We start from the raw sequence: 12,389 nt of genomic DNA, 5'->3' as shown, positions 1-12,389 counted from the left end.
TTTGAGAACGCAACCAACAAGGCCAACCATCAGAGGGGTCTTGAGAGAACACTAGTGGGATCCATAATAACGTGTACAGTAAACTGGCTGTTTGGGGCAGATATTGTTAACACTGCATAAGTAGAGCAAATAAACACAAAGGTTCCTGTTGTCAAACTCACTTCACGCTTGATGTGTAAACCATTAAAAAACCACGTATGACAAGGGTCGAGTCATTGTTTTAATGCAGAATAGTAAATTAGAATTTCATATACACATTACTTTTAACACACCTGTAATGTTTGTCTTCTCAAGACAGTCAGAAACAACAGTCTCTAGAACAGTTCATAAACTGCAATGCGAGCCCAGTCAAAAGGGGGCTCTTCATGGTCTGAGTCTCGTCCCTCCTTCACAACACACTCCAGCCACAAATGTTTGAAGTCTGAACTCAAACCAGTCAGACATTTTAGATGCTTTACATTTTGTGTATTTAACACCAATAAAAATTACAGGGCTCATTTGTTGATGCAGAGGACGATTCAGTTTTTTTTCTCATAATCATTGTAGACAAATGTATCTGTCTTGTGTGCAAACTAAACTAAACTGGATGTGATGCATTACATGTGTCAACAATTTTCTACACGAACATGGTTAAACTTTCCAAATTGTCTTTTGCTTGATTCTGTTGTTTTGAATTCTTTCTGAAAAGACCAAAATAACACTGCAGGGGGAACTGGTCATGTGATCATTGAGAGTCATTTCTGATTGGCCAATGAAAAACGATCTTGTCTATGAAAAGAGGTGAACGTACAGACATTCCCTCAAACAGCAACGGCAGTTTCAACAACATGACACCTCCGATGTTTGCTTTGTATGTGACATGTCTGCTTTTGTGGACAATGGGTAAGTTCTATCTTTTGAAACTGCATCTTATCTGTGATGATTTTTTATATGTTCTGTTCTGTTCTGTGTGTTACAGCATGGTTTAACTGTGCATTTGTTTGTTCTCCATTTTCTCCTCAGCTGATGTGACTGCTCTAACTCTATCATCATCGATGCATTTCATATCAGTTAGCGTTGGTGAACCTGTGACTTTGGAATGTTCCTATGAAGATGGTTTAGCAATTATGTTGTATTGGTATAAACAAGCTCCAGGACAGAAACCACAGCCTCTGTCTAAACTGTATAGGCATTCTAAAAATGCCACTCTGTTTGGTGAATTTGTGAATGATCCACGCTTGCAACTTGAAAGTACCCCTGGTAAACATCTGCTGAAGATCTCTTACGTGCAAAGTTCAGATGCAGGTACTTATTTCTGCATAGGTGGCTCTTCATTCATTTTTAACTTTTTAGAGGGCATTGTCATCCATGTAAAGAGCCCAGGTTTGAATATCCCAGCTTCGGTCCATCAGTCAGCATCTGAGATCATCCAGCCAGGAGGCTCTGTGACTCTGAACTGTACAGTACACACTGGGACCTGTGATGGAGAACACAGTGTTTACTGGTTCAAACACTCTCAAGAATCTCATCCAGGACTCATTTACACCCATGGAGGCAGGAATGATCAGTGTGAGAGGAAAGACAACACACAAACACACACCTGTGTCTACAACTTGTCAATGAAGAGCCTGAATCGTTCTCATGCTGGGACCTACTACTGTGCTGTTGCTTCATGTGGACACATACTGTTTGGAAACGGGACAAAGCTGGACTTTGAAGGTAAGGAACTTTCATCAGACTGTCATTTATTTCTAAGAATCATACTTCATATTTAATCTCAGATGAACATGACTGAAAGCTCTGTAATATCTCCTCTTGCCTGGATCTACAGATGATGAAGACCTTCCTGTCTTAGTGTATTTCTTGACTGGCATGTCAGCATTCTCCACCACTCTGTGTGCTTTCATGGCTTTCTTAGTGTGCATGACGAATAGGAGACACAGCTGCCTTTGTACAGGTAATTGATCATGTTTTCATCGATAGTGTGTATTTTCTGAACATGACATCATGGTAACATTTTCGATTTGCTTTTCAGAGTCTCTGGGAAGATTTTCACGTCAGTCAGCGACAACTGATGAGGTATTTCCTATTGTGACAACTGAATATATTACCATTCAAATGCACTAAATGCTTTCTGAATGTTATTCCTGATACTGTTTTTTTCCATAACAGGGTTACCAAAATGAAGATGATGACTATGAAAATGTTTCAAGGGAGAACAGGGTCAACAGACGGAGACGAAAGACAGCCAACACCTGGAGTGAATGTGTGTACTTCAGTGTAAAGCAGTAAAGCAGTTTCATCTTTCCCATTGTTATGTGAGCCACCTACAGAGCTAAACCAGCACCCAATTGTGCAGATTAAGGTCAGTAGGCGGCATTGCAGAGAAGAGAAGTCTTGATTTGGGAGCAGACTTTGACAAAACATCGTCCCTATCTTTCATTACGTCGCTGAGTGGAGCTGAGTTCTAATCAAAAGTTTAGGCAAAAAGCCAAAATAACTTCCCATTTCAAACTGGGTCAGGTCATTGATTAAGTTGGGAGTGGCTGGTATAGGGGATGAGAAAAAAGAATCGCCATTACAAAATGGCCAATTTGCCAAGCACAGAGGTATTATTTTATAAGTGCCGTTATATCATTGTTATCAATGCAGGTTTAAAAATAACATTTTATTAACAGGATTGTTAAGATTCAGACAGAATGCATTATGCTGCCTTTGTGGGAACATAATGTCAACAGATCAACATGACAGGACGACATCCAAAGTAAGTGTGTGAACTCCAGTGTGAGGCAGTAGAAGCAGGAAATATTGCGTTTATATCTTGTTTCTGTGTAACAACATTGTGTCGACCATTCTATGCAAAGTAATTCCTTCTAAATATGAGCAGTGCTGTCAGATCTCACCTCATGTTGTATGTAAAGTTTTGCCCTGCAATAAACTTGTAGAACTTTGCTTTCAGCGACCAAGATTTCTTTGTACAGTATGACCTATGTGCTGCTATCCAACTCTCACTATTACTGTTGTTTACAACAAACAAACACAACCACACACTCTGTGGTGTCTGTGGGCTCTGACACGTGAAGGAGTGTTCACAGTGGAAAATTACCATTAAAATAAAATCAGCGACCATGTTGGAGGACCTGCAGAGAGACTGTACGTGTTTCAGTGCTGCACTGCTTACAGGATGCAACAAAGTGAATTGTTCACTTTGTTTTACAAACCAAAAACCTTCTTCATTGAGAGTGCACATGATCATCTACAACAACAGGTCATGAGAGGCCACACCCATTTATTGAATACTCCCACATACTGGTTGACGCTTAGTCGCAATTATGCCTCAGTTCCTGGTTATACATGAGTTGATGCCATGAGTGAGCACATTTTGCGCATCTTCAAAAAAAGGTTTCCTTTTGTCTGGTGCAGTTTGTCTCTCACTGTGTTTCCCCTCTTAGTTTGCTCAGAGCTAGAGGTGGGACTCTCTTTATTTAAATGAGTGAGACAAAGAGGAAGAAAGAGCACAAGAGAATGTGAGAAAGCCAAGCTTTACTGAAAGTGAGAGAGTTGTTAATTCACAAGCAAATAAAGAGCAAATGTAACTCTCAGCAACAACACTATAACTGGCATAAACACATCTCAAGTGCTTTCCACAGATTATACACACTGAAACCAAGCATGGTTGATATGGATGTGATTCAGTAGGGCCGAGCTTCTCACAGCAGGGTGGTAACCAGACCCGTCTACACATAATATCTGAATGCAAGTTTTGAACACGTCTGTCAGACAGTCAGTGGACTCACGAGGTGTATTGATATGCATTTCCCAAATATCTTCTAAGGTTGTTTGCTGTTAGACATTGTGCTGATTGTATGCCACAGCCCAGAGATGTTAGGTACTGTCTTGGACTTCTGTGTGTCCGACAGTCAAAGGTGCCTCTCAATACCTCTCAGCGTACTTGCTCATGTTTCTGCAGGACCCTTTGCTCTCTTTGTCTCTGTGGTTTTAAATAGGAAGTCTATGTAGTGCTTATGCACAGCAGTCACACAGTACAAGCCCAACATGCAGGCTATTTTAGTGGATTATATCAATAAATCAGAGTCTAAAGACTAAAACCGGGTTTAATAAGATAATGACAAGAACATATAAGAACTGTGTGACATTAATGTATACAATTATTGCATTGTTTTTTGGTAGTGTAACTGTATTGCCAAAACCCCTCAAGAAGAGTCTTGCAGAGGGAGTGGCCATTTGCTGGTAGTCTAGACCACTTATCATGTTCTCTCATAGAAGTCTTTTGTTTCAGCCTGACTGATCAAACCAAACCAACCAAACAGTGGCCACAGTATGTGCACCTGGGTGAAGCAGTTGCAACAATATTCCTCCCCCAGGTAATGTCATGAGCATCGCCAGCTACTTGCCTCAACTACAATGACTGCTGCAAAGAAAATACTTTTTTTGGTCATGCTAGAAGCATTGTTCTCAATATAGCAATGTTAGTTTTTTATCGCTAATCCAGCACTTTGTTTCAGAAGTATCGAACTCAGAATTCATTGTAACATGGAGGAGAGTTAAGGTGGACCGCTACTGTCTTCCGGCAACAACCATCCAAGCGATGTCTCACGTGACTTTTCCGTTTTTTTTTTGTTGTTGTTTTGTTTCTTCTATGAGGCCACTTTTTCAACTTCAAGGTCAATATAGTTTTTCGCTAACGACAAAACAATGAATTATCCATGCATTTATATGGAACTAAGCTTTAGGAGCGGTCCACCTTAACTCTTGTCCAAGTTACGTTGCATTCGGAGATCGATTCTTCTCAGCTGCCTGGATGGTGAATAGCAGAGGAAAAATCTGTTAACGTGAGTCGTCCAAAAATTCTCTTTTTATAAAACTCTTTGTACACAAACTACGTTCTCAATGCTCGTGTTCATGTGTAGAGACCCTGGTGATACTATGAGCAAAGTTTTGTTTTCAGCGTTTTAAAAATAGCGATTTTGATGCTAGCGTAAGAGTGCCCATAGCACTCCATTGAAAATGAGCTTGCCTGAAGAAGAAAGTACGGTAAATCTTTAAAGTGCCTCTTTTGTCGTAATTATGCGTTTACACGAAGGTTTTACTCATATACATTCACAAAAAATGCATAGGTTGAATTTTGGCAAGAGTTTTGATTTAAGAAGCGCAAATGTCCCTTTCAGTTATGGTCCCTGAAACACAAGCCATTTTTATACTGTTAAAAATGTTGTGCAATCCACAGCCGGGGAATTTTTAAACCAGGAAACAGCTGATCACAGCAGTCTGTCCATCACTTCATCTGCGGACGTCTAGATGAGCAACAGGACAGCCGCTGAGATCTGGGAGATGTTAGCGTCTCCTCAGTCTCTGTAGCTGTCTTCGTTGTCCGCTTGCAGCATTTGCCTTGCTGCAAATGTGTCACCTTTTCTATCTAAAAGGGGCTACAGTTAATTATGCTAATCCAGAACCAACACCAACACACCAATATCTAAAAGTGCTATTTGGTCCAGCAGTAACTGCAACACGGCGTCGGTTGTTTCTCTCAGGCCCCGTCCAGACGACAACACCATTTTTCGAAAACGCACACGTATTGCATCGTTTTGGCCGACCGTCCATACGGATCCTGAAAACGCAGCACCTGAAAACTCACTTTTTTTGAAAACGGGTCTCAGGGTGGAGAAATCCGAAAACGCAGCCCTCCCGTTTTCATGTGGACGGCGAATCCGCATACTTTCCAAAACGATGACGCCATCGCCCCACCCCGCGACGTCCCATAACAACAACAACAACGGCGGCCTACATGCTCGTGTTCGTACCGCAGAAGATATTGAGACTTTCCTGCAACTTACATGCCTTGTAGTTGAGTGTGAGTTGCAGCAGCAGTTCGACCTCATTACCGGTCCACACAAATGATTCTGGTTTCCTTGCACTAGCCATTTTCATCTTCTTCTTGCTGTGTTCGGTTTCTCCGTCTACTGTCTGTTTGTTTACAGCGTGCAAGCTTAATGCGCATGCTCCGTGTCTTCTTCTCCATTTTTGGTGAATGTCAAGCGCCACCTAGAGGCCTGGAATATGAACTACAGCGTTTTCGGTCGTTTTCAGTGGAGACATGTGGACGCTAATATTCTTAAAACGATGACGAGGAAGACGGAGAAAAAAAAGATCTTTTTCGCCCGTGTGGACGGCCCCTCAGTCAGTCTATAAACATAGCTACAGTTATTTAAGTGGGGCTTTGGATAGAAATCACAAATGCTCATGCTTTTTAACACTGACGATTCATAAAAAAGAGACTTGTTGGTCTCTGTCAATACACTGCATTCAAAACAGCACTGATCATGTGTTCACTGTGTCAAAATCAGCTGATTTTCCTATTAGCCAATCAAAAAGAGAGTCCCTCCTCTAAAGAGTGGAAACTGTCTTAAGATGCGATTCATTCGACACAGAATTTGAACACGATGAACACCATGTGGTTTGCTTTGTGTCTGACTTATCTGTTCTTCGGAAGAATAGGTACGTTTTTTGTGTAACTTGATTTTTATTGCAGATTGCAGATTTTACACATAGACAATATGGTAATTGAATTATATGTGCTCTTTCTGGATCTCTTTTCTCTTCAGCTCCGACAACTGTTCTGAAAACGTCAACATATGTGCGTCAAGACAGTGGTTTTGTGTCAGCAAATCTAGGTGACAATGTGACCCTGCAGTGCTTCTATAGAGGTGATGCAGTGATGTTTTACTGGTATAAGCAAACTCTGGGGCAGAAACCACGGCTCCTCTCTACCTACTTTAAAGATAACAAAATTGGCATCTTTCAGAACGAATTCAAGAACCATTCTCGCTTCACCCTGGACACAGCAAATGGCAATAATCACTTGACAATCTCAGATTTGCACATTTCAGACTCAGCTACTTACTACTGCACAGGTTGCTATGCGTATGACTTTGAATTTGTAGAGGGCATCACTGTCAGTGTGAAGGGTTCAGGTTTGAACATCCCCGCTTTGGTTCATCAGTCAGCATCTGAGAGCATCCAGCCAGGAGGCTCTCTGAACTGTACCGTACACACTGAGATCTGTGATGGAGAACACAGTGTTTACTGGTTCAAACACTCTGAAGGATTGCATCCAGGACTCATGTACACCCATGGAGGCAGGAATGATCAGTGTGGGAGGAAAAACAACACACAAACACACACCTGTGTCTACAACTTGCCAATGAAAAGCCTGAATCTTTCTCATGCTGGGACCTACTACTGTGCTGTTGCCTCATGTGGACACATGCTGTTTGGGGAGGAGAAAAAGTTGGATTCAGAGCGTAAGTAAATATTTCATATGGATATAAATTATGTTGAATGCCTTCTTAATATTCTACCGCTCTGTCATGTCTCCTGTCATCTGTTTTTGCAGGAAAGGGTGACTCTTTTGTCTTGGTGTATTGCTTGATTGGCGCTTTGACATTCAGCACCATCCTGGTTGTTTTACTGGCATATGCAGCATATACATTGAACAAAAGAAACAGATGCGGATGTACGGGTGAGCCAAACTTCATTTTTTACTTTTCATGGTGTATTTATTTTGATGTTCAACCTGACTATAAACTTACGGGGCCGTATGATGGAGGCTTCATTCCATTATAAATAGTGCAGGTGTTACAGTATGAGGCGGTTTTAGTATGTTTCTTTATGCATTAATGGAATGCTGATATAGTATTCCAGGGTGTTTCAATCATATCAGTTGTATTTAAAGTATAAAATCAATGCGCTAAAGTAATCAATCTACTCACCGCCAGCTTATTAAATGAATTCTTAAGACTTTTATTGTTGTCTTTCTTAACCAGACTCACGATCTTCAGCTTCCTTGAGTCCAAATGCAGGGGTAAGAATTTTTTTGCGGTATTGCACCAATAAATCAATGAATATAACAGCATGATAATGACCTATAGGGGATGAAAAAAGCAATACCTGTGCAAATTAATACGATTTGGTACGATTACTCTGAAATACTGCATACAGGAGCGATCATGTGTTTTAACACTGCAGGAACTTACCAACCCATAACCTTATTGTTAACAGTTCACCACAAAATGAAATTCCATCTGCATGATCTTTGGTCCAAGGTTCCCAATCAGAACAATTTTGATACAAGTCATTAAAATATCATATGTCAATATGAGCTAAATGTTATGGGTTGTTCATTCCTACGGTATGTTGTAAATGGCTAATTTGTAAAATACAAAGGTGCTCCTTGAGCTGTTGTATCAGTGTGACCAATTGTACAGGTGCTGCTGTCGGTGTGTTCAATTCATGTATTTGTTAGACGAGTGATGTGTATTTATACAGTGACTATGTTAAAATTATATTTCATTAACAGAAAAACCAAGATTCAGACAACCTCCATTACGCTGCTTTGAGGGAATTCAGGGCCAAGAGGTCACCAAGACAGAGGAACGACACACAAAGTGAATGTGTGTACTCCGGTGTTAGGCAGTAGAAGCTTGAAATATTTCATTTGGACTTGTTTAAAAGAAAATGTGTCTACTGATCTATGTAAATTGTCATGTCATCAATGTCATCAATGTCATTTTTTATTAATTGAGCACTGCTGTCAGATTTCACCTCAGTATACTGAATGTAAAGTTTTGCCTTGCAATAAACATGTAAAATGCTGTTTTCACCAAACAAGCTTTCTTTGCCACTTTGACATTTACAATGTACAAACACAACCACACACAACATATCTCTGTGGTGTCTGTGGGCTCAGGTACTTCAGAGAGCGTTCAGTTGGCCATTATTATTGAAACAAAATCAGTCTATTAGTGCTGCACTGCTGAAAGGACGTTATACATCACTTTATTTTACAAAGCAAAAACCTTCATCATTGAGAATGACTGATACAGATGTGACTCAGCAGGGCTGGCCTTCTCATAGCAGGGTGACAACAAAACCCTGCCAACACATTATATCTGAATACAAGTCTTAAACATGGTGGGAACGAGTTGGTCAGGTGATGAGTGTACATGTACATCTTTTGAAACCTCTGTGTGGTTGGCTGACAAACATGAGCTCTCAGTATACTTGGTCGTATACTTCTCTAGGACCCTTTGCTCTCTATTGTCTCTGTGGTTTTATACAGGAAGCCTCTGCAGTGTTTTCATACACTGCAGTCACACGGTATGAGTCCAATGGCGAGACTATTTTAGAAGATTATGTCTACAAATCAGTAGTCAAAAGCTAAAACAAGGTTTAATAAACATTGGTAATCTACATCTAACATCTGTGTAACATAAATGTATACACAGTCAATAATTTTATAGTTTTTTGTCATCATTTCGAATGCTGAATGACTGTATTGTGGGTGGCACAAGTCTGAACTGCTCATCATACCCTCCCACATTAATGTTGTATTATCAGACTGTACCAATCCAACAGTTGCCACTATGTGTGTGCTCGGGAGAACAGCTGAAACAACACACACCCTCATGTAATTTCACATGCAGCGTTAGCTGCAAAGTGCAAAGATAAGTATATTTATAGCCATGCTAGTGGCATGGTTCAATGGATGGCAATGTTGTGCAACTAATGCAGACAGTCATTGTCCCCAGAGGATGACTCATACTGACTCTCCCCTGACTTTTCCTATGGTGCTATCGTGAGATTGGCAGTCTTGGATGCATGCTTCATGTCTCGGTAACTATTTTGTGGAATTCCTCGATGGATTGGTACAAAATTTGGCGCAGATATTGATGGTCCCTATAGTTCCAATCCTACTGACTTTGATGATCCCCTAACACTTTATCTAGGGTCACCATGTGGTTTCCATGTGTGGTTGTCTGTGAAATGTTTCAAAAGCTTTTGGACAGCTATGGCTGTAGACTCTTATTCCAGTTTTATAACGTTTGCTTAGGCCTAAAGACATACACTGTTTTTCCTGTCAGCATAGATTTTTCCTTTTCCTTAAACAAAGTTTCAAGGCCCTTCAATCCTGCGCATGATCACACTAACGGCCAATTTCCACTGGATACATGTCCGCTGTGTTGCGTCTCCGCCACGGCAGCGGAGCATAGAGGTTTCACTTCACGATGCAGCTATTCAGCTGAATTTAGCACTGAGCAGACAGGAAGTCAAGCGCTGAACATCTGGTTACTTTTCAAAATAAAACACTCTGTGTTGCCGGCAGCACACAAATCTCAAAAAAGAGACAAACACAAGCTCTTCTGCTAATCCTGCAGTCGGGAACACTTCCTGTTGTTGTTTATATAACACAGATCTATAACTGTGGTCGCGAGTGATCATGTGATTATCACGGGAACTCCTCAGCCTCGCGACGCCCGCTGTCTACCGTACTGCGCCATGGCAGACTCAAAACGCAACCGGTGGGGATGGCCAGACGGCGAAACAGCGGAAATGAAATGCGAGCAAGGTCAAAAGGTTGATTCAGTATTTTTTTGCAAAATCATTGAAGAAAATCCTATCTGTCTTGTATACAAACTAAACTAAAGTGGATATAAAACATTACCTGTGTCAACAATTTTCTACATGAGTCCAGGTTAATCTTTCCAAATTGTTGTTTGATTGACTTGTTTTGAATTCTTTCTGAAAAGACCAAAAATAACACTGCAGGGGGAACTGGTCATGTGATCATTGAGCGTCAATTCTGGTTGGCCAATCAAAAACAATCTTGTCTATGAAAAGAAGAGAACGTACAGACATTCCCTCAAACAGCAACGGCAATTTCAACAACATGACACCTCCGAAGTTTGCTTTGCATATGACATGTCTGCTTTTGTGGACAATGGGTAAGTTCTATCTTTTGAAACTGCATATTATCTCTGGTGATTTTTTATATGTTCTGTTCTGTTCTGTGTGTTACAGTATGGTTTAACTGTGCATTTGTTTGTTCTCCATTTTCTCCTCAGCGGATGTGACTGCTCTAACACTGTCATCATCTTTGCGTTTCATATCAATTAGCGTTGGTGAACCTGTGACTTTGGAATGTTCCTATGAAGATGGTTTAGTAATTATGTTGTATTGGTTTAAACAAGCTCCAGGACAGAAACCACAACCTCTGTCTAAAGTGTATAAGCATGCTAAAAATGCCACTCTGTTTGGTGAATTTGTGAATGATCCACGCTTCAGTCTTGAAAGTACCCCTGGTAAAAATCCGCTGAAGATCTCTTACGTGCAAAGTTTAGATGCAGGTACTTATTTCTGCATAAGTGGCTCGTCATATATGTTTAACTTCATAGAGGGCATTGTTATCCATGTAAAGAGCCCAGGTTTGAACATCCCAGCTTGGGTCCATCAGTCAGCATCTGAGATCATCCAGCCAGGAGGCTCTGTGACTCTAAACTGCACAGTACACCCTGGGACCTGTGATGGAGAACACAGTGTTTACTGGTTCAAACACTCTCAAGAATCTCATCCAGGAGTCGTTTACACCCATGGAGGCAGGAATGATCAGTGTGAGAGGAAAGACAACACACAAACACACACCTGTGTCTACAACTTGTCAATAAAAAGCCTGAATCTTTCTCATGCTGGGACCTACTACTGTGCTGTTGCTTCATGTGGACACATGCTGTTTGGAAACGGGACCAAGCTGGATTTTGCGGGTAAGTTACTTTCACCAGACTGTCTGACTGATTTATTTCAAAGATTATTAATTCATATTTAATCTCAGATGAACATGACTGAAAGCTCTGTAATGTCTCCTGCCGTCAGGATCTACAAGTGATGAAGACTTGGTGTATTTCTTGACTGGCACATCAGCATTCTCCACCAGCCTGTGTGTTTTAATGGCTTTCATAGTGTGCATGATGAACAGGAGACACAGCTGCCTTTGTACAGGTAATTAATCATGTTTTCATCTATAGTTTTTACTTTCTGAACATGACATTATGGTAACATTTTCATTTTGCTTTTCAGAGTCTCGGGGAAGATTTTCATCTCCCTCAACAACAACTCATGAGGTATTACCTATTGAGACAACTAAATATGTTACCATTCAAATTGACTAAATGTTTTGTGAATGTTATTCCTGATATCGTTTTTCTTTTCTCTTTTCCATCACCAGGGTTACCAAAATGAAGATGATGAATATGAGAATGTTTCAATGGAGAACAGGGTAAACAGACGGAGACGACTGAGAGACAACACCTGGAGTGAATGTGTGTACTTCAGTGTAAAGCAGTAGAGCTGTTTCATCTTTGTCTTCGTGCAGCAGAACATGACTTCATACTGACTCTTTTTAAATGATAATATCGCTTTTGTGAATATTATTTGACCTTAATATGCTGACTGTCAAAAATGCCTTCTAATAAACTGATTAAACAAGCTTTTACAAAGACAATAGGTGAAAGCGAGATGACTTCAAACGTCTCTGTTTCCCTATTGCTGCGATACAC

General features: G+C 40.6%; 2 protein-coding genes across 2 annotated transcripts; both read left to right on the top strand.

Moving 5' to 3' along the window:
- The first annotated feature begins 878 nt into the window (after positions 1–878).
- LOC115589440 (V-set and immunoglobulin domain-containing protein 1-like) lies at positions 879–1,774 on the top strand. Its single transcript, XM_030430280.1, has 3 exons — positions 879–882; positions 1,003–1,698; positions 1,761–1,774. Exons 1-3 carry the CDS (start codon positions 879–881, stop codon positions 1,772–1,774), a joined length of 714 nt encoding a protein of 237 aa, XP_030286140.1.
- A 4,649-nt stretch (positions 1,775–6,423) lies between these two features.
- LOC115589147 (uncharacterized) lies at positions 6,424–8,653 on the top strand. Its single transcript, XM_030429877.1, has 5 exons — positions 6,424–6,495; positions 6,603–7,301; positions 7,394–7,519; positions 7,824–7,861; positions 8,357–8,653. The coding sequence occupies exons 1-5, from the start codon at positions 6,441–6,443 to the stop codon at positions 8,474–8,476; spliced, it is 1,038 nt and encodes a 345-aa protein (XP_030285737.1). The 5' UTR covers positions 6,424–6,440; the 3' UTR covers positions 8,477–8,653.
- Positions 8,654–12,389: the final 3,736 nt, after the last annotated feature.

Source organism: Sparus aurata, chromosome 10 (assembly GCF_900880675.1).
Source record: "Sparus aurata chromosome 10, fSpaAur1.1, whole genome shotgun sequence".
NCBI lineage: Eukaryota > Metazoa > Chordata > Actinopteri > Spariformes > Sparidae > Sparus > Sparus aurata.
Note: the sequence above shows the minus strand (reverse complement) of the source record. Positions and strands in the feature narration are given on the sequence as shown.